The sequence below is a fragment of the Spea bombifrons genome, chromosome 5, assembly GCF_027358695.1.
Source record: "Spea bombifrons isolate aSpeBom1 chromosome 5, aSpeBom1.2.pri, whole genome shotgun sequence".
Classification (NCBI taxonomy): domain Eukaryota; kingdom Metazoa; phylum Chordata; class Amphibia; order Anura; family Pelobatidae; genus Spea; species Spea bombifrons.
In genome coordinates, this window is record NC_071091.1 from 96,166,204 (window position 1) to 96,188,890 (window position 22,687).

Below are 22,687 nucleotides of genomic sequence, written 5' to 3' on the forward strand. Positions count from 1 at the left end.
TAGACACTAAATAATTTGGGCCACTATTAGCCTGGGACCGCTGGACCATAGTAATAAACTGGACATGCCAAATGGGTTTTGAGGACTTGTAGGAAATAAATGCAAACATAACATACAAGTACAGCATAGTCTTTACATCTGTACTAAAGTAACAAAAGCTTCATGTAATCACGTATATTTTGCATTGTCCTTGACCAAATGTCTTGCTGTTGTCCTCAAACGTTTCTCATTTAAGGAGTGTGCTTTAATTCAATTAAACAGTTATTTTTATTTTTTTAAATTCACAATGGCATTGGAAATGACAGTATTCAGTAAATATATATGTTTACAGTTTTTTTTTATAGTATTAGATTGCACTCATAATTTAAATGTTCACTTGCATTCTTACAGTAACAATATTACCAAATGCAGTATGGCTCACAGAGGAGGGGGCACTGCGGCACCGCCAGGCAGGCACTAGGGTGCTTGGGGAGATCAGAGATTTCTCGTCTGCCTCCAATGCCCCCTCAATACAGCAGTAAGAACACATTATGTGCCTTCATCAGCCCAGACTTGCTGGGCTGTAGAAACTCCTAACTCTGAGCACAGCTGTATGGCGTCGGACAATGGCGAGCGAGAGAGTGAATGAAAAATCCCTCTAAGATGCTACACCGGCATCAATGAGCTTAGGATCACCCGGTACCTCATTTAATAAAATGCTTCTGTATTTGGAAATATTTATTCATTTACAGCAGATGAAAAAAATATCTAAGGGATTTAGAACAGCCTAAAGCGTATAAAGTCCATTGCGCGTATTTCATCCGTTATTTAATATGACGCTGTAATTCCGGTGATGCAGCCACACCACACGAAGCAGCAATTTACAGCCATAAATCTCAAAATCATTAGTGTGTTTTTTTTTTTTATCTCCCCTTCATCCCAGGAGCTGCGTCCGTTCAAATGAAGTGTCAGAAATCTTTTTCCCTGGCTCGCACATGACTTGTATTTTCTCTAGAAATTGTTTGTGGTTCCCTGGATCAGCACGGTATTCCCATTTTTGGAATACTTCAATTCAAAAGATTATCTTTAACAAGACTCATGTATGTGCACGGAAATCCAGTAATGGGGTCATTAATAAGGTGGAGATTTACTGTTACCACATCCCTGCCGTAGCTGTGAGCGCATATGTGGAAAGAATATTTCGATAGTTTTTCCAGGCAAGGTCAAGTATTCCTTACTCTAAGTAGTCAATTTCCTTGATTCTTTTAATAATTCCTTTGGACGCGTTACAGGAAAAGGCTTTAGAAGTGTAGAATCTCCGAAGAGGCAGCAAATATTGTGTCATTCCTTAGAATTCATTTGATTTCTTTTTATTGCTTTAAGTGATTGAAGCATTATAATTGTACCTAAAATATACAAGTTCTTTTTTAATGTACTTAAAGCACGCTATATGTTTGAGAAGCATAACGTGAGGAGTGTGTCCTTCCATATACCGTATTGGCCCGAATATAGGCCGCACTTTTTCCCCCACTTTAAGTCTTTAAAGTGGGGGTGCGACCTATATTCGGGGTCTAGCACCTGGTAAGTCTGGTGGGGGGGCATCTTGGGGACAGAGTGGCAGCATATCTCGGGGGGTAGAGTGGCAGCATATCTCGGGGGGGATAGAGTGGCAGCATATCTCGGGGGGGTACATCTTTGGGACAGAGTGGCAGCATATCTCGGGGGTGGGGGCAGAAACTTTTTTCTTTAAAAAAGCACCTAACTTTTAGGGTGCGGCCTATATTCGGGTGCGGCCTATATCCGAGCCAATACGGTATATTGCTAAGACTTTCTTTGGATATGCCTGGGACGCTGCAGTGTTTTCCTTGCGTTGTGAGACCCGATCACAATTGTTTCAAGTTATTTTTTACTTTAACCAAATTGGACCCTGGTATTACATTTACAGCTATATCTATTTATAGTTTAACTTTTTTTATTAATAGGTTTAAAAATGTTTACATACCGTACGCCCCGACCCCTGGCTGAAGACCAAGCAATGTAAATCACATAGCCGTGTCTGTGTCTAATAAAGGTCTAGTAAAGGACTACCTGTGCTGCTTTCTTTAAGTCTCTTTGCCTCAAATGGCCATCTCTTGGTACATAACAAGTTCTAACCCTGTTGATCATATGGTGTTATGGCATAACCCTTTGTTTTTCTCTTCTTCACTCAAGTCTTAACCAAGTAACAGCCTTAAATGTTTCAGGTCATCAAACCAATTTTAATATTATACAAAGATAACCGGAGTAAACAGTTTTTAAAGGAGGGTTTCATGTATAGAAGGAAGAAAGCAATCCAACCGTACCTGGCCTATGTGAAAAAGTATTTGCCCCCCCTTAGTTTACTAAATCGAGCAATTAACCAAATTGAATTGACAATTGGGTTCCATTTCATTAGTCACCCCCAGGCATGTTTACTGCCAGAATGAAGAAACAAAATAAAGGTTTTAGTCCTGACTTGGTGCCGGTTGAGATGCTGTGGTGTGACCTTAAAAAAGCCAGAATCATGGGGAAAAATCCTCCACAGCGATGTGAAACACTCCCTGCCGGTTATCGCAAATGTTTGATTGCTGATATTACCGTAAAGGGAGGCACAACCAGTTCATAGGGTTTAGGGGACAGTTCCATTTTCACGTGGGTGATTTGGGGTTTCATGAACTCTTTCAATAAATGAAATGATCATTTAAAAAGCTGCAGTTTGTGTTTACTCACATTATCTTTGTCTAAGATGAAGATGTGTTGGATGATCTGAAACATTTAAATGTGACAATTATGCAAATGAAATCAGGAAGGGAGCAAACGCCTTTTCACAGCCCTGTAAGGTGAGTTTGTGATTCCTATATGTGGTTTATTTTAATCAATGAGCACTATTAGGTGGGTTTATTTAACATACTGCTCTGTGAAATGTAATGACAAATCCATCCCATGTCCTTTGACAATTGGGGACAGTTACCAGCAGGTGTCACCGCTCAAATGGGCAGATATGACGGCAAAATCAAAGCGTGTAGGCTAAAAGCCGCCATGTAAGTTGAAAGAGTCTATATTACGTTATATTTTTGTTTCGCATTCCCATTGCTGCTGCAAATAATTAATTACAATGATGTAAAATATTAGGAATTGTCGCTTCAGCAAATATTTGCCCACAAAAAATGAGCAATAAACATTTGGAACACAGGGTTGTTTTGCTTGTGTTAAATTAGTACACACATTTTCTTCCTTATTTGCCCGTAGTCATGCCATTGAACTGATTTCAATCATTGAACTGTCTCGTTGGCGTTCATGGCCAAACTCCCTTGCAAATGTATAGCATTAAAAAGTAATTAAGTGACTTGTGTGCAGACAGCCTTATGTATGAAAATCGATTGTAAGCTTGCAGGAGCAGAACCTCTTCTTTTTTGTACTAGTATGACTCATATTGTGCTCATATTGTTCGTTTTGTGTATTGTCCGTTTTGATGTTATTGGTAAGTTTGTATTCGCCCCTTTTGTAACAGTGCTGTTGCGATATGTAATATCTATTTCCCTTTTCTGACTTTAGGTTGTAAGTTTGGGAGCCAGGCCATCTTTACGTAATGTATTGGTTCACGTTAGTCTGTCTGTTCTAGTTTTGTCACTCCCCATGAATATATGTACTGTAAGACACACTGCATAAATAAAAATTAGCATAATAATATGGAAACTCCCTACCAGATATAGATACACTATATGGACAAAAGTATTGGGACACCTGACCATTACACCAACAGGGACTTTGATGATATCACAATGGTTCCCCTTTGCAGCTATAACAGCTTCCACTCTTCTGGGAAGGTTTTTCACAAGATTTTGGAGTGTTTCTGTTGGGAGTTTTTGCCCATTCATCCAGTAGAGCGTTTGTGAAGTCAGACACTGATGTTGAATGAGAATGCCGGCTCACAATCTCTGTTCCAGTTCATCCCAAAGGTGTTTGAGGTCAGGGCTCTGTGCGGCCGGTCAAGTTCTTCCACACCAAACTCATCCAACCATGTCTTTAAGGACCTTGCTTTGTGCTCCATTACACGGACAAAAGTATTGGGATGCACCTCTAAATAATTAGAAATCAGTGTATGCACGTACTAAGATGCTCACACATACACGCGAACACTAAAACATCCCCAGTCTATCACACCTCCACGGTAAGATACCATCACATCACATCACATTACATGACCCTGAAAAGTTCCTGTCTCCATGAGTGGGCCAGTGCAACTTAAGCCGGCCCTGAGTTTGCACCAGCCTGGCTCTCGGCATCCGCCTCATACTTTTTGATTACTCACCCATAGTTGTGTTTTGGTCTCTGCACTTTCTACGGAGGAAGGCTTACTTTTGTTGTTTAGTTTTTTGTTTTGCTGTACGAAGCATACTGAATCAATTCCACTCCTTGAACGTCATTATTCCTAAATTCCCGGGAACATAATTGCAGTGACTTGCCAACGTGTTATTGCTGCTGTTATGAGTATTCTGCGTTCGACCTACTGTTATAACCTTAATACCAAGCTTCCTGCCTCAAGTGTTGGCCACCTGTTTTCTTACTGCAGCGCTCCATGCCTTGTTACCTGTGTTTCATGTGGCTTCTGTCTGAATCGACCAACGGCTCATCAGTGTTTGAGTTTGATGCTTTGTGCTACCTGGTCTTTAACTGATTGATGCCTGTATCGCAGCTGCACAAACTAGGCTCAATGACTGGTGTACGGTACAGAATAACCCACATTGGGAGTTTCACAATATTATCCTAGTTTGTTACTCTTCTCCTTTACTGATGAGAGAGTCCATATGTTTATCTGGAATAAAAACCGCTTTGAAATGATAATGCTGAGTGTGCAGAATTTAAGTATAGAAGGATGTTCATACTGAGCAACAAGTTAAAGGGCATTTGTCTTCTGTTAATTACCGTATTTGCTCGATTATAAGACGAGGTTTTTTCCAGAGCAAATGCTCTGAAAAATACCCCTCGTCTTATAATCGGGGTCGTCTTCTCAGACCCCCCAAAAAATGTCTGCTGGGGCCATGCTGCTTACCGGTCGCGAGCAGCGTCTCTTCTGTTAGAAGCAGGAGGACAGGAAGCTTGCAGCGTCCTCACAGAGCTCTATCTCCCCCTCCCTCCTCTGGGGGCGGGGCCAGAGAAGTTGCTCTACAGCCGGTCCCCTGCAGAAGTCTTCGAGTGAGAGATCTGCAGTTCAGGTAAGGGGGTGGGGGAGGGTTTTTGGGTAAGTATGTGTGATTAATGTGTGTTTAATGTGTGAAGTATGTGTGATTAATGGAATGAGTATTTAAATGTGTTTGTGTGTGATAGCATGGATGTGTAAGGGGGGTGGGGGTTGTAGCATGGCATAGGGAGGCTGTAATCCCACTACTATCATCCCCAGGTTCCAGCATGTACTGGCTGCCTTGGCTTGATAGGAGTGTGATTGCTGTTAGCAGTTTGATATAGATTATATATATATATATATATATATATATATATATATATATCTATATCAAACTGCTAACAGCAATCACACTCCTATCAAGCCAAGGCAGCCAGTACATGCTGGGTTAAAAGGCATATCATGGGGCTGAGTGGCATATAGGAGGTTAAAATGCATTTCTGGACCTCCAGAAATGCATTTTAACCCCCTATATGCCACTCAGCCCCATGATATGCCTATATACCTCCAGAAATGCATTTTAACCCCCTATATGCCACTCAGCCCCATGATATGCCTTTTAACCCCCTATATGCCAGAGTGGCATATAGGGGTATAAGGCATATCATGGGGCAGAGTGGCAAATAGGGGGGTATAAAGCATTTCTGGGGGCAGAGTGGCATAACTGGGGGGAGGCAGGTTGGCAAATAAAAGGAAATTTAAAAAATATATTTTTCTCAATCATAGCTTTTATTAAACATGAAAAAATAATTTACATGAATTAATATTTACTGGTAAAACTTTTTTCCTATAGGGTCGTCTTATATTCAGGCTTTTTGTTTTTTTCCTAAATTAATATTTTGATTTTGGGGGGTCGTCTTATAATCGGGGTCGTCTTATAATCGAGCAAATACGGTACTATTGCGATCACCCATAAAATTAGCAAGACGTCTTTGTAAGATGTTTTATTGTCTCCAGATGAAAACGTATCATTTGACACAGTGGCAGTCACATCAGGAAATGTTACCCTTTCAATTTTCTTTACAAAGAAATGTTCCCCTGCCTCAAAATTTACTGTCACTAAAACATGCCATATTTCCTACATAAAAACAGCAGGCTACCAACTAAGGATTCGTTTATAATAAAGCCGGGCCATCACAAAGCAACATGGAGTTCATTCAAGGTTTAAGTTTGCTCTTAGCTCTATTGTTAGGACTACTACTAAAGCCACCGATAATAGCATCTCCCAGAGATAATGCTTACGTTTGCTATTTTATTTAGTTTCTCTGAATATAGTATTCTAGAATTGAGACAAAAGCCTAGGCAGATGAAAACCAGATGCACATTTGTGGCGGTTTGTTTAAGTTTAATGGCCCTCAGAAAGAATGCAAAGATCTAGCCACAGCACTGACACATTCTATTTTTGTGATCTTGTTCACATCATTTACCTATATCTGTAATAATGAACCTGTCTTTTGTAATCTGTCTTGCGATAAACATGAAAACTGCAATATAGTCGTTATTCTGAAGAACAGTTACAAGAGTGACTCCGGATACCGCCAAGAATGACAGACTTTATCACAAACATTTTCCGGAAAGAAGCCAGAATGTTTTATGTTGTGATATTTGAACAGCATAACTGTCCACACAGCACATACCATGTCCAAAAATACATAATTTATAATGAAGGGAGTGTTTTTTATTTGCTCTGTTTTTACTGCGTTATGTCTCACAACTTGAGCTGTTGGAAGTTAACTCCAGGATGACCTTAACTTTCTTCTGAAAGGAATAAGACGGGATACACTGTTACTAATTCTAACAGAGTAGGCTTTAGGGATCCATGGGGCCATTGGCATGGATTTCAGGTGGGTCCGTGTTCCATATTAGCATGGCAATTCCAAATTTCAGTTGGCACCACAGTGTGTTGCCCGATTTAGGGGGTCAAGAACACAACATGGAATATCTTTTTGTTAGAAGGAGTATCTGCCAACGCAGAGATACTTAACCAAAATTAATATCCTTTTCTCTCTTGTTGGCTTCCTGTTGTCTATAAGGTCACATGGAAGCGTGGAAATCACATGCAGTTGGAAATTACGTCTACGCTTTTTACTCGGCAGAAAATTGCTGCTGATGTAGCCCGCTCTGTAGTCCTAGTAACAAGGCTGTGATTTGTAGTCAATAAATTAACATTGTCAGTAAAATAGTATCTCATGACCTTGTTACATAAAGAATGACAAATGCCTTTTTTCCAATTACATCTTCACAAAGATGTTTAGATATTTCAAAGGATGGACTGAAACGCACAATTGCTGTTGGCATATATAGCGAGATTTGATAATTAGAAATGGCACAGATTAGGGAGGCGCTCCCTGGAGGCCATCATCTTTCTAGATCAATGTGTAATTCCTTGAGACGACACCGCAAATCTGAAAACACGGGAGGGGAAAGATTTGCTTATAAAATGCACTGTGTGTCCAACTAAGTCGACACTTCTGTTGTTTGCCTTTTTGCTAAATTCTTCTTGTGAGAGTTTATATAGTAATTCTGTGAAGAACAAACATTAATAGGAATGCCAAAAGAGCAGCAAAGGTTGCAGTGATTTCTGTTTGTATTTAACATTTTTTCCTGGAATACACCATACAGGATGAGAAGCTGGTTTCACTTAAAAATCAATTTTTTCCCTATCCGCTGTATATTTACGAAGATCCACTGCAGCCTGCAGGCCAGTAAGTTGGTCCGTGTACTGCGAGCGTTTGGGATATACATTTATGCAACTGTTAAGATTGGGTTTCCTGATAGCAAGATAATGTAAAGTGAGAAACCACGTCAATAGTAAGAAATGGATATTCTTGAGGTTTTCAGTAGTATGTTTATTTTCGATTCCCTGATTATAGACACATAAACACACAGCTATACCAGCTCTGTAAAGGGTGTGGGCGCATAGCAACAACTGAGAACAGTGTTACAAAAGTGCTAGTATCCGTACAATATGTAACTTGTTAGCCAACCGCATTGGGAAAACTCTCCCAGTTCACCCAACATACTCCTGTACAGTCTTATGTGTAGAGCGATGGCAGTGATACCAGCGCTGCTCCATGCAGACCCCCAGGGAATGAGCGCCAGGGTACCGGTGGGATTTTATGCCCTTTAACGTCTCACTTAAGGTGCTGCAGGTTTAGTTCTGTGGTTATTGTTACTGTAAGTGCACATGACGAAATAGATTAGTATCCATTCTGTTATCATACAAGCAGCACATGGTTTATTATTATTATCTTTTATTCATATAGCACCAACAATTTACGCAGCCGTTTCAGTGTTTTCAGCACTGATTTAGCGGTACTGCTACTGGGTGCAAATACATTTTCACTTTGAGACTCAACATGTTACGGGACACTATTGTTTCCAACAAAACTTTATGCTCATCAATAATTTCCACGGCAGGGAAGGAAACATGTTTTTAGGAAGTGAGGATAATATCACTGGTTCTCCCTTCGCACTGGCTGCCATCCAGGGCCATGAAGACGCTACTAATTGTGCTGAAAATAGAAGAACATTTACAATTTAAACACTTGTGGTTCTGTGTCCTGTGTGAGTTATTCATGCTCACGTGTCCACAAGTGGAGAAAAGTGCACCTCAATGTCTGTTTCCAGTCCAAGATAAATGTTAATGTGTTCATAGCCTGTGCTGCGCATGTAGCCGGAAGGATGGCCTGCAGAGAAGGAAGCACACGCATCCTCGTTGTAACCACAGATACATAGCGAAGGACAGTTTCTCATGTTTCATGGTTACAGTGGAAGCCTTGAGTTGACCGTTGTCTAATTCTGTGTGGATTTATGTGAGCCTGGAGCAGCCTTGATCTCATTTTACTTAAGAGACTTGTTAGCAAATTCTGTCTTCACTAAGTAGTAGTGAACACACACACATCCTCGTAAAATCCATCATTTCACTTGGTTGTGCTGTCCCATTCTGTAAAGAACAACACCTCCGTGTAACTGCTTTAACGCTTCTGTTGCCAGAAAGGGCAGCTCATACTTTTTTCCGGACGTACCTGCCCCGAGTGCCGGGAGTGCGCATCTGCAGCTGTCCAAAACATGTAGGCGGCAACGTAAATGGGAACTGCGCTTTACTTTATATTATAAGTGTCATTTCAATAACAGCTTCTGAAATATGCTATAGTTTACATAATACATGGTTTTGAACTAATGCATATTTTCTTTAGGCCAGTCTGTATAACAAATGTAGTTGTAATAACTTGTGAAGAACCCATTCCACCTCTAGCTGAAACCTAAATTCATGTGATGTTTATTGGCAGTATATATATATATATATATATATATATTTAACATTTTAATTGTCTAGTTGCCTGACCAACTTTCTGTGTCTGGGACACCGGGGCACGTCACTAAATGCCGCACATTGGTGGAACTGGACACTGTGCATGCTGAGTCGCCAGCAGTCCCGCTAAACAGGACAGTTACACATAACCACATGGGTAGTGACTTTAAAAGGCATATAGGTAAGACCCAAATGTAAACTCTATCGATGGGCATCTCATTTAATGTTCTTTCAGTCATTAAACTTACTCCTTAATCCACAGGCGCCATGCAGCCCAAAATTAAAAATGTTGCATTCACTCGTCTTCTGAATTCTTAGTCTTGTCAAGTGCTTCATGAATTGTGATATTGATCAGATACCACTGCCAAGTATAATACACTCCACAAAACTATATTGGAGCAAAACATACCATGAAATAATAGTTTCAAGAAGTACGATAACTCCCTTTCCCAAAATAAAACACCACAATGCATATGTTGAAAACATATGTTGGCATATGTGCAGCTTGTCAGCAATAACGCAAGCTATTTATCACTGAGTAGAAGAACAGCACTTCTAGCGTCTGCCAAGACACTGTCAATGTACAAATCATATTTATGTATGTCAGCGTTCACCTGAATCTCCTTTCCCATTTCCCTATATGAGTGGTGTTTTCTTTGGGGTTTTTTTGTAACAGTATTTTGCCTGTTTAGGTCATTTTTTCTGCTTTTCTAGTTACAGCGTACCCATAATTAACTTTAATATTTAAAGTCTCTGTCTTATATACCCAATATTCAAAAATATTTTGTTTAATTCACTCTACAAACGTTAGTGGGAAAGCTTAAAGGAACAGTCGTCTCCGTTCTTTAATATGCACGTCGGGGTCTGTTTTGCGTGGACCCCAGTGCGTTTTACAGCATGAAAAGGAGTGCCGGCATTCTTTATTTCTAGGTGTTAGGAAATGGTTCCCCGGCTGCCTGTACTGGAACCAGGGAGTGTAAACTGGAAGCAGTAGCAGAAGCCAGTCGCATGTTAGATAGCATACATGTAATTTGTTGCTGATACTCCCATTGCCGCAGTGCAAGAAGTCATGAACAATTCCCACTGTAAGTAAAGGCTGTTGGATAGCATTTCATTTTGACAGAAGTTTATTCTTTTTACTAAAGGATACCTGACCCAATTCCCATGCATTTAAACGCACCTGAGTCCATGCAAAGTGGACTCCAATATGGCTTTAACATGAAAATAAGGCTGGAGCGGTCCTTGAATTGGGCCACGAAACCATATTCCCAACAGTCAGCGGTGTAATATTTAATGGGTGTGAAGCTTATTGCGGGGTCTAAACAGAATTATCCACAAGTCCACCTGGCACACGGAAGCCTGCAAAACCAGCTTATTCACTGTGGTATTCAATTAGACGTTTGTGGTTTATTTAGTATCAACGCCTGTTAAACATTTAAAGCCGTTGAGACACCTATAAGTCATCGGGTTATTACTTGCCGGATTAATGATGCAGGGCATAGTAAATGTTAGTGTAATATTTACTCATGCCATCTCACTCTTGTAACAACATAACAAACCTTGCCCAAATTTAACCTCATATCGTTTTTTGGGTCGAATTATAAGGATTTGTTATAGTTTTGTGAACATATTAGTTATGTAGATTTCCCTCAGATGTGTAGCAGTTCAGCTCAAGCCGGTGTCAGACTTTTAAGAAGTACGACGCCAGAATTGTTATTCTCAACTAACGATTATAGCCGCTTTGATGAATATCCATCATTCAGCATTTCTTTTTATGAGCTGTAGCCGCGTGTTGGTTGCAATGTCGATATGTTCGCTAAATTATGTTAAAGGGTAGGCATGGCATGGACATTAAAGGACCACACGGTGACAATTCATTGTAAAGCCAACAAAATGTCATAAAATATATGAAGCTTAAACTTGGTAACTGATGTCTGGGGTCCCAGAGACTGCTGACATAGGCATAGCCACCGGCGTAACGTCCCCTGCACGGTGGGCACGCCGCCTGCCACTCCCCAGGGACCCAGCCCACGGTGACTCCTGCACTTGGCTTCTTGTGTTGGTTCCACCCGACCTAGACATACCCCCCGCCAGCGCTGATCCGGACTTCAAAGGAGAGAGGAACAAATCCTTGCTGCAGATTTATCCAAAGAGATCTAAAGTCAGTGAAGCCCTACCATTTATAAACCTCCCATGATTCCTGCTCAGAAACCTCTTCTTGGTTTATTCTCCCTAATCCACACTGACCTGAACCCTGGGCACTGTGTATCTTATGGATAACTGCCCAGTCAAGCAGCTCCTTCATTAATGCTGTATCATTGTTTGCTATCCAATCTCCAGAACTCACGCTCCCGTTCCTGAACCTATGGCTCTGTATGTTACAGAACTCCCCATCACTCAATCAGACGTGTAAATACTTAACTTCTGGGCTGTTAAACGCAATGGGGGCTCATCACCCCAGCCGTCCTAACTGCCCCCTGCACTGTCTATCCTGCACTGATACAGAGTATTGAAGCCGACCTAGTAAACTGTACTTCAGTGTCTCCTGCTGCTCTTTAATGATAAATGTTACTGCACCAGCGACAGACACAGGCTGTTAAAGGGTTTGTCGTTCGTAAGTGCAGCCATCACATTCATTTATATTCTACATGTAGCACTAATGCTTCAATTGTCCAGCAGCGTCACCTTGTTTCAGTTAACGATTGCGTTTCGACCTATGTATTAAATCATTAGCACCTGTTTGGTATAATCATACACCCAGCTACATGCCTACAAAATCCCTGACTTTGGCCAAGTGTGCCTAGAAGAACTGAAGCTTCTTTGAAGCAAAGGGTGGTCACACCAAACATTGATTTGGGTTTAGATCTGTCAATACGGTACTCATAGCTTCACGGTATTTTAGAAACCTTATCTACAGATACCGTGTGATTCAGTCATCTGCTGGGATTCTGGCATGTAATGGGTTTTTAGAAGAGCATTTTGTCATCTGTGGAATATGGAAATCATTATGAAATAAATCCCTGTGAATCCACTCAGCTTGCATGCGTTTACCAAAGATTAATATTTCTTAGGAAGACAATCCCGGCTAAAATCCAAAGTTTAATCAAGATTTGTAAAATGAAAATATTTGCATTGGCAATGACGAGGAAAAGCCTCTCATCTTCGTCGTTAAAGGCATTTCATCACTCTCGTGGTCTCCTATGGTCACCTTTTGGTCATCATAGAAGAAATTTCACACGTGGAGCTCATAGCATTTTTCTGGTAAATGTAAAATAATAATTGTGTGGGAAATATGAGACATTGGTCTCAGCACATGTCCCTTTCCCACATTTTTTTACGGAAAATTGTGTTTAACAGAGTGGAGTAATCTAGATATTTCATTTAAAGGTGCTCATCCTCCTCTTCTGGTTTTATACAACTAAATTCATAAAAAATGACCTTTGGCTAAAAAAAAAATCCTCCAAGATCTCAAATTCTGTTCACTAACCAATCTTCATCTGCTTAATCATACATAACACTGACACTTATTCTTCACTGACCCGAAATATTTTCCAAGCCTTTGAGCTGATATGTTATAGCCCTTTAGGATATATATATATATATATATATATAATATATATATAATATATATATAATCGTATCATTTTTATCTCTCCGTATGTCTAGGCTGTACATTCGACTCGAATGATATCGGTCATCCTTTGTAAGCGAGAATATTGTCGGAAGCTGTCCTTGATACACTAGCAAACTGTAATAACGACACAGCTGGGGTTAAATCCGACATCTCATTCATGTAACAATTAAGCGAAATTATCCAAATGTTTCAGAAACAGATTTCCAGTGTGAGCCTGTCTTTCATTGTCAGATGTTTTCATGACCCCACACTTGCGAGTTTTGTGTATAATCATCTGGTGTAATAGAAATAGTGTCAAAGGGATGGAACGCTATTGCCGAGTAATGGTCTCTCGCTTTAAAAATAAACATCTTAGCTATGCCTAAATATTTACTCCTCATAAGGACTTCATCTGCCACATTACATCAGGAGACTATTATCCTCCCGCAGCCATCCATCCAGGTGACAATCTTCGCTCTCATCTGACCCTCTTTGGCTCATGCATCACGTAAATCATCGATTGTTGATTGTACTTTGCCTGCCCGCTCGTTGCACGTGTATTTAGCAATTTACAAAGGCACTGGCTTGAGCAAATTGTTTTGAAGCTTCGCTATTAATGTCTACCTCACATTATTCAATACCTTGGCTTTAATATGGTGTTATAGCCCTAAAAAGAGAGACTTTTTGGTTCATGACGTATTCCAATTCAAATGTATGTTTCCAGTTCTAATTGTATAGATGTGACGCCCCCTTGCCTCAGAACGTCTGTTATGTTTGGAACAGTGTTTAAGTTGATGACGTAAAACAAGAATTCAAGGGCACCAACTTCACTATGCATTATGAAGGGCCAACCCCAAGGAGCTTCTCCTATGTGAAGGTTAGCTCTATGCAATACACCAGTGAGGTTTCTGGAGCCGCCTCACACATTAAATTATGCACCAGGCAGGGCCACCCCAGCCCTTCTTGCAGAAGAACGTAGTCAACATTGACCCATGTCAAATCACTAGATTAAAACCACAACTGTCCTGCCCGCATGAATGAATAAAACTGGTATTTTAACACATCGTGTGTTACTGCTCACCATATCTACATCATTAAATAAAGTACCAGAGTAGTCTCAGTTTGCTTCCCGTGATCTGTGTTCTGGTGCGTTATTACCCTGTTTACATAATAATGTATTTACGGGTTTTTATTTGCCTTTTTTTTGTTTAGGTGCAGTGCTTCTTGCCAGCATTCAAGGCGTAGCGGTGAACGTGGATCCTGTGGTGTATACATGGCTCGCTTACCAGCCTCAGAGAAGGAGCAGCAGACAGCCGCAGCAGGTAACGGAGCCTCGGCGTTATACCTCGCCGCTTGTCTCTCGCACAGCTTGATCCCGCCGTGACTCATTACTATTCTATGTCTACAACGGTCCAACCAGGCAATGCTAAACACCTATTTTTAACTTACTCATAACTTCTGCATTAAATCTGCTATGTGAACACATTTTGGCAGTTTTAAAGTTGAAGTCGACACTTCTCACCACTTTCAATATATCTTTAAAAAAAAAAGGACTTAGCGATACTCTGCCTTGGCAGTAGAAGAAAAGCAGCTTTAGCATTTTTGGGGAATTATGAGTATTGTCTAGTCGAGAATGTATAGTTTTCACATGCTACCAGTAATCCTCCCTCTAATGTTTTGGTAAATGTTCTCACCTCTTTTGTGCTCATCTGATGAGGTGGCGGAGACAAAGGATCACAGCCTTTGGGTTATTCTGTCAGCTATTGATTCACATCCGTCCTCGGTTTGTGGAAGCGCGTTGACAAAGTGTTTGCAGTCGCAAACATTCATACAGAAACTGTAATGTGTAAGTAATCAGAAACTTAATCAGAAAAATCTACAGCAGATGAAAACCATTTGTCCTTCCCTGGGTGACAGTTCTTTCTGGTGTGAAACCTCAGCCCACATTAGATCATTCCACTCCTGCCATTTATATCATCGGTGGCATTTGTTTATCCATTTATTACATCAGCGTTTTCTGTCGTGAGAGGGATCCTTTTACCACCTTATTCCTGCATGTTCCAAACCCCAGAGAAATAATGATCATGTCGGTTGCCTTACACTAGAGCTTCTTGACACCTCTTGCCCAAACCCCGCTGGCTCCGTGCCTTCGGCTGAGAGATTTTCCTGCAGATACTGTGCTTGACTCGTGTTCTGCACTAAGGTATCTTCACTAAGCTTTGATTAAGGGTCAGTTAATCACCCTTGGTAATTACTAAATTGGACCTAAACCAGTTTTGTTGCCCCATTGTAAATCCTGATGATCTCCATGCAGTTACCGGTATCACTAGTAGAAGAAATCGTTAGGAACTTGTTGCAGCTCAACTTTCCACGAAAATCCAGCTTCAAGTTTCAATGTCCATAACTGGTTTTCATTTGTTTGATTAGAGAAACTTCTACAGAAGGGTCATGATGTAATATTATTACATATACAGTCTATTGAACATTAAGAAGATTATGTGGACACGGTTACCTTCTGTTTTATTAGTGTGTTCACAATGTTCTTAATTAAAAGGGAACTTTTATGGTGGAATATTTTTATGTTTCAATGTCTGTGCTCCTCTTATACATACTCATTAGCGCACGCATCTTGTGACAGTGACATCCGTCATGATTTAATATACATTAAATGGTAGAACACTAGTTTTACCAATTGTTCCTTATACTGGAATTTTGTATTCCGACTGACATCCCGGCGTCTGACGCTTGTTTATATAGACGATGACATGTGCCATATAAGTGAAAATGCCCATTAATTACCTTTGATCCGAAAAATTCCATTTGAATTAGCCTTTGTAAGATTATTACATTGGTGTTTTAATAGGGTCTGGCTGATCAGCATGTAAGACTAAACAATATGTGGCCCACCCAGAGAAATAGTTGGACAGCACTACCCTGGATTATGGAAGAGACACAACTACTAGGTGTTAGTTCTGGCTCCAGCAACGCTAATGAAATTGAAGCTATGGCCGGCCTGCTTGACAAAGCCAAATTACTTTTTACGAAATAGCAGTTAGCCCTGATAGCTGTATTTTGGCATGAAATACCGGCATGCGATGCACGCTGGGAGCGCAGGCTGTCCAAAGGGAGCCAGCCTAAACCTTATTGCCAGTGTTTATAACGCCAATCACACAAAAGGTGCCAGCACTCATGGGAGAGAGAATGGAGACCAAGCGCGTGGTATCAGTAAATAAAAAAAAAAATCTTAAATCAGATTTTCCTACCCTGGAAATTGGGAAAACATCAACTGCTTTTTCTAAAAGTGTTCACAGATATATCGTGGTTTTGTTTATTATTATAAAAAAAAAAAAAAACATTTTGAAAAGCGAGATATGAATTAGTTTAACAAAGATAAATGCTATAATCTGATGGTTTTTAGAAGGCGATCTGGCCATAAGTAAGTTTTATTTTCCCCTGGATTTCAGTGTTTTCGGGGTTTTTTTATTTCTTTTTTTAGGAAATCATCCATTCAATCGGTTGGTATCTTTCCCTGTTGTGTTCTATATATATATATATACCGGGCTCTACTATATCTGGAGCAATTAATGTCGTAGAACCATCGTTTTTTAGCTGGGAGGCTGCTTCTAAAACAGCAGAAATACTTTAAGAAACAGATTATTCTTCTAAAGGCTTTAATAATTAGCATACATCATCAATAGATCAGAAGTCCTTCGCTTAAACACCCCTTTTGGCAGGTACTTGGGTTCCGCGCTGAAATAAGAGTTCTTTTCGTACCGAATAGCTCCTATCAGTAACTCTATGATTTCAGGAGGTCGCTGGGATGTACACGTAGTTTTTTTACTTAAAAAATTAATCTAAGATATCTTATTTATTTAGTATTTTTTTAATTAAGACGCGTTCTGCTGGTGTTGAGTCCAGTCGTCTGATACGTCTTGATTGACTCTTAGTAGCCTCTAGGACATGCTGTGTGTCATGATGGGAAAGTCCAGAACTCTGTTGATTGCTGCGCTGCGGTACAGCTGCTGGACTCTTGTCATCTTCTATTTGTGAAGCTCATTTTTCTTTAGTTTATGACCTCTGACCAGCATCTCCGCTATAGTTTTCCACCCTTTTCACGAGTGATCTTTCATCTTTAGCATCCCTGAAGCCAGCAGTTGGCTGCCAGAAGACTGATGAAATTGTACAGGGCGTCTTCAACTGCAGCGTCAGGCCGGGTTTTAGTAAGAAAAGCTGAAACAGCTGCCTCACCATCCTCTTTAACATGTCTTCTCCAGCTGGAAACACGCCTCATAGGGTGGCTGTTTTGGAAGTGCTTAAAGAGGCATGGCTGGATATGATTTACTGCTATTGATTAACACATTTTGGTCTGCAGGACAAAGGTTATCTCAGGACTGTGTTATTATCCTGTGGGCTCTGCTATCATCTACATAAAAATAAGAAAACGTTTGGTAATCGTTCCTTTACCTATACAAAGGACCTTGAATCATTCCATCTGAATAACATTTGAGAATGCATAGATAATTTATTAGTAGATGGACGCCTTGCAAAAATGGACACCCTCATACCCTGACCTGGTAATATTTGTAACCACCGCCATCACCTTTCGGTAACCCCACACACGCGGTGCATTGCAAACTAAAACCCTTCGGACCTTTATATGCTGGATGAATTTGTAGATTGTGTATTGTCTCTGACAGTAGAAAATCTCTGGGTCACAATCCGGTTTGTGCAGTTAATAAAGTAATAGCAGTTATTGTTAAATCTGCCACCTAGAAAAAGCAACGGCATGCCAATCATTTAGACTGTTTTAGTTTTCTTTATCCACCTTTGCATCATAATTGCGCTTCAGTGAAGAATATGTGAATCTGTATGTGCTCTTCTCTGACCCGTGTTCTCCGTGTTCTTCTAGCAGCCATAACTCACCTGCTTACATGTGTAACACTGCATGGATTATTCTCTCTCGTTCCTCCGTAGGCTCTGGGATCCGTTCCTCTTCCCGTGTCCCTATCGAGGAAGAAGGAGGATGAGGTGTCGGTTGGAAGCGCGCCCTTGGCAAAGCAGGCATCAAATCAGCCGTCTGAGTATGCCAGCAGCCCTGTCAAAACAAAAACTGTAACAGGTACGCACTCTTCTGTAGCTTAAAAAATACATATCGGGGGCTTTTAGTGGGTCAGCTGTGCAAACACGCTTTGGGCACCTCTGGGCTTTTCACAAATAGTCCCTCTGTTAAAGATTTAACGTTTCTATAATTAAAAGCCATCCGTTTTTATTATTCCTACGGCTCAGGTTCTGTTTTTCATCCAAACTTTACTTCTGTTTTGCTCATTTTGTTGTAAAAATGCACAGAAGGTGCAACTCTGTTTTTGTGTTTATTTTTTTGTGTGCTCAGAAGTATATTTCAGAATATTTTTATAATCTGCAAACAGTTTGTTGTCACTTTTTCTTATCGTATAATGGATTTGCACTGTTTATAAACATAACAAGATAATTGGAAATTCTTCCCACTTTTGTTATTTGTGTAATTCTATTGGGCCCCTAATAAAAACAGTGAGAAAGGAAAGATTGATTGCCTGGCGCCTGTTTTGGCTCTTTGGCGCCTTCTTTCCACACATACGGACTGATAGTTGATGAAGACATCTTGGCTTAATCCAGCATAGTTTACTGATTTGTGATACGTTTACAAAGTGTTGCTAACCCCATCTTTATTGCATGCTAGAAATAAACGCTAAACTTCGAAATGTCTTTTCTCTGGATCTAATGATCACATTGCTTTTGAACTTGAGTCAATTGGAACAGTTGAATTGCGGGTCATCGCAGTAAAATATTGTCTTTCTCTTGAGTTTCTGTCCATATTCTCCGTCTTGAACAGGGTCGGACTGGCACGCCACTTTTTTTTTTCCTCACCTGGCGTACGGACGGGCATATCCAGCCGGCAGATCGGTGGAGTTTGTGATGATGTCGGCCAGTGGCCCTTCTGGCATTTGCCCCATTTGCCAGATGGCCAGTCTGGGCCTGGTTTCAAAAATGGTGCTGTCATGATCTGTCTGTCTACAGCTCTAACCACGAATGCTATTGAAACATGAACCTTTCTTTTTGTGTTTAAACTTTTCACAGAGGTAGGTGTTGATTATCGCGTGAATCCGCCTTCCTTCTGGGTAGGTGTTCTGATCTATAGCAGATATACCAAATCTGCAAGACGTCGGAGGGAGGCTTTATTACTTCTGTTTGCGTCCACGTGCGGAGTGATGCTTTATTCTTCTTCAGTATTTCTCATGATTTAAATTCGGACAAATGTGCTCTGATTGAGTATTGTTTAGAATCACTGATAAGTGAAAATAAATAGTTCATTAGGCCTGTTCCTCTGAAATATTTGTTCTGCACCAAATATATTTTTTTTATAAACATCAGTTGAAAAGTCGGTTACAAATGAGAGTCCACATTTTGGCTCGGTAGGATCTTCCCACAAACGTTTAAATAGTAGCCTCGAAGAAACGCTGAGAATTGAAAAAAGTTCCCAGAAACTGCTGACGTTGCGGACCGTTAGGATGACCTTTCGTGGAGGATCGACATCGTCCTGTAGCACAACGTACACTAAAGGAAACTGGCTGGAGATTAAATGATGATTGACTTCATTAGTAGTTTGTGTATCATCACAAATAGATTAACTGTCCCAAAATAAAGGCCGCTCAGAACCAGTACAGCTGCCATGCAAACTCACTCGATGCCACGCTCATTTCATTGCGAAGAGCCGGCTCTGGGACCGTCCAGTGGCTTCGATAATCGCTTAATCATATTTTTGGCATAAATGTATCCCTTCTAGACCCCTGGATAACCCACATTTTAGCCAATACTTCATTTGCTGTTCTTTTGTCCTTCATATTTCTGTATGAAATGCTTCATAAGCTTCAGTTTCGCAGAGTAATTCTTCGCTGAGTGGTAGTAGATGAGGGATAAAATATTCCAGCAGGGGTGGTAGACGTTAATGTTGTGAGGGAATCCAAGCGAGGTTACACTGAACTCCGTCACTCTTTAAGCCACAGCTTTTATTTATACATCATACTGTAAGTTGAGATGAAATGGGCAGAGTAGATGGTCTGTGTGGTTCTCGTCGGCTGTGATTGTATTCTATAATTCAAAGTAAGACACTCATGTTCAGCTTCGCCATTTGAATCAGCGATGAGGATCGCCGCAGTGTACATATTTTCCATGTCTTCTGTTCTCCATTTACACTCTTTACATTGTACTTATCCCTCTCTCCTCTCTACTGCAGCCAAGCTCAGAATATTCAAAGATGACACCGGCCAATCTCCCTCACGCTTTCCGTTTACTGCCACTTACTTATTTATACCCAATCCTACAGGTTTTACTCGGTTTTAAATGCCTTGCTTCCTTTCGCTGTTTACCCAAGTCTTGTATAAATACCTTGTTCCAGATGATTAATCCCTCTGCCTTACACTACAGCTTCTTGCCACCTCTTGCCCAAACCCTGCTGGCTCCGTGCCTTCGGCTGAGAGCTTTTCCTGCAGATACTGTGCTTGGCTCGTGTTGCAGAACCACACGAGCATCATCTTCACTCTGCGTCTCAAGCTAAAGATATGTTTATTGGAGAAAACGAGTAAATGTTGTTGCTACAGTTCCATTCCTGCATTCCGGCTTATTCAAGCAACCTGGGTTTAAACGCGTTGATAAAGACCGACATCATTTTACTGTGTTACTTGGATACGTAAAATGACCCCGGGCCGTGGATAGCTTCATCGCTCCAGCCAGTGTTGATAAGAATTTGTATCAGAAGGAAATAGTTTGTAGGAAATCCTAATACTTCGGCTTCATATGCCAGCAAATTCAATGGTATAATTCTTAATAATAAATAAAATCATATTAGTCCAACATACAATATACTTTGTTCTTTCACCTTGGTCTGACGTCGTTCATTTTTATTTTTATTTTTTTGTAGTTTTATGTATGAGCGTTATGAATTTATAGTCACCTTAAAAGCTCGCAATATTCCATTGAGCACCAAAGAGTCTAGACAGTGCAAGTCATTTTAACGCACGTTGGATCTATGGATCAAACCATGGATATTAATGTTAATTTAGTCATTATGTCTCATGTTATTCACATCTGTAAACAACAAACAGGCAACAAAATTCACCCGGAGCATAATACGGCATCTGTGATTGTAATTTATTTTTCCAATTTGGAATAGTTCATTGCGGATGATGAACGATGTCGTGCATTTAATGTTAAAGAGTAAGTATGATGTTTGTAAACGCAATGGGAGTCATTTTGGTGGAATCGTCAAACTGTAAAATACATTTACGGCTACCAGAACTTAACCCGCAGTAACTATTGTTTTATTGCAACTGTAAACTTCCACACTTTCATGTTTAGCATAAAAAATGACCTTCCAGGGCAGAGCAGCTTATTTTAGGTACAGCGTTTGGTGACATTACTGAAAAACCTAGGGTTTCTCCACCTAGCGTTGATTTTACTTATTTTGAGGTTTGAAACGATAGAGTAAAGCACAACTTGCATAAATGTCCTATTTTTCGTAATTCAATTTTGTACATTGCACCAAAATATATTTTTCATGGTCCATTCAATTTAAAGATTGGATCAGATAGAGATACATAAAAAAATGCCCCTGGTCGTCATTCTAGTAATGAAGTCTGTGCGATTGTAAATATGTTTGTCGGTCCTGACGGAACTGAGAGCTTTTTATTTTTCTGCCTTTTTTGCCGTCTCCGAACCTCACAAATGATCTTGTTTTCTTTGGATTGCCGGCTGTAAGTAAAACGTTGTGATTTAACAGTTATTTTTAGCGTTGGGTGGAAGCCACCTCTGCACTTACACAAAGCCGAGGTGCGAGTCCCACAGAACAATTGCATGTGTAATGAATACGCAGCCGGCGTATCTGGGAAACTTTACGGTGCTTTTCATGCATCGAACAGTTCATTCACCGCTAACATCACACAGAACACAACGCACACCCTACCGCCTGTAATAGGGCCGTAAATTCCAGCGGGGGGGAGCCGGTGATATCATAAACCGCAAGAGCAGAACAACGCAAGCCGTTTAATAATGTCACAGGAACCTTTAGATGGAATTACAGTCTTACTTTTATGAAGCATTTGGGTGTATTTTATTTACTGTAATACATGGTAACCAAAAATAACACACACCAATTTGTGCATCTTGGGGTTTTTTTTTTTTTTTTCCGGCTGTAAATTCAATAATTGAATGAGATATTGTAGGGAGAATTTCAGAAGGGACTTGGATTTGGTTTTGATAACCCAGTCAGGGTTCTTTACTCATGAAATAAGCGTTGCAGTGTACCATATTTAACACTCAAGGAGTATTTAAACATCTGTGCAGGCGTACTCGGGGAAACCGCTGTAGGAAGAGCTCCCGTCCTGATTGCCGTTGCGTTCCCGTTATTGATTTGCAGGATATTAAGCACTTTACTGCTTGGGGTCAGCATGGAAAAGCATTAGACTGCAGCCTTCTTTATCCAGTCTCAGTATGGCTGTTTCACCTGGGGATAATATATTGGGGCTTTTCGTGCGATATTGCTGGATTA

The 22,687-nt window shown here is 40.5% G+C and overlaps 1 protein-coding gene across 1 annotated transcript in view; it reads left to right on the forward strand.

Moving 5' to 3' along the window:
- Positions 1-22,687, forward strand: part of VPS13B (vacuolar protein sorting 13 homolog B) — a 359,343-nt gene that overhangs the window by 137,947 nt on the left and 198,709 nt on the right. Inside the window, exons 20-21 of the mRNA XM_053466785.1 lie at positions 14,320-14,429; positions 18,082-18,226. Coding sequence (XP_053322760.1) covers positions 14,320-14,429; positions 18,082-18,226 — 255 coding nt within the window. The remainder of the gene's footprint in view (positions 1-14,319; positions 14,430-18,081; positions 18,227-22,687) is intronic.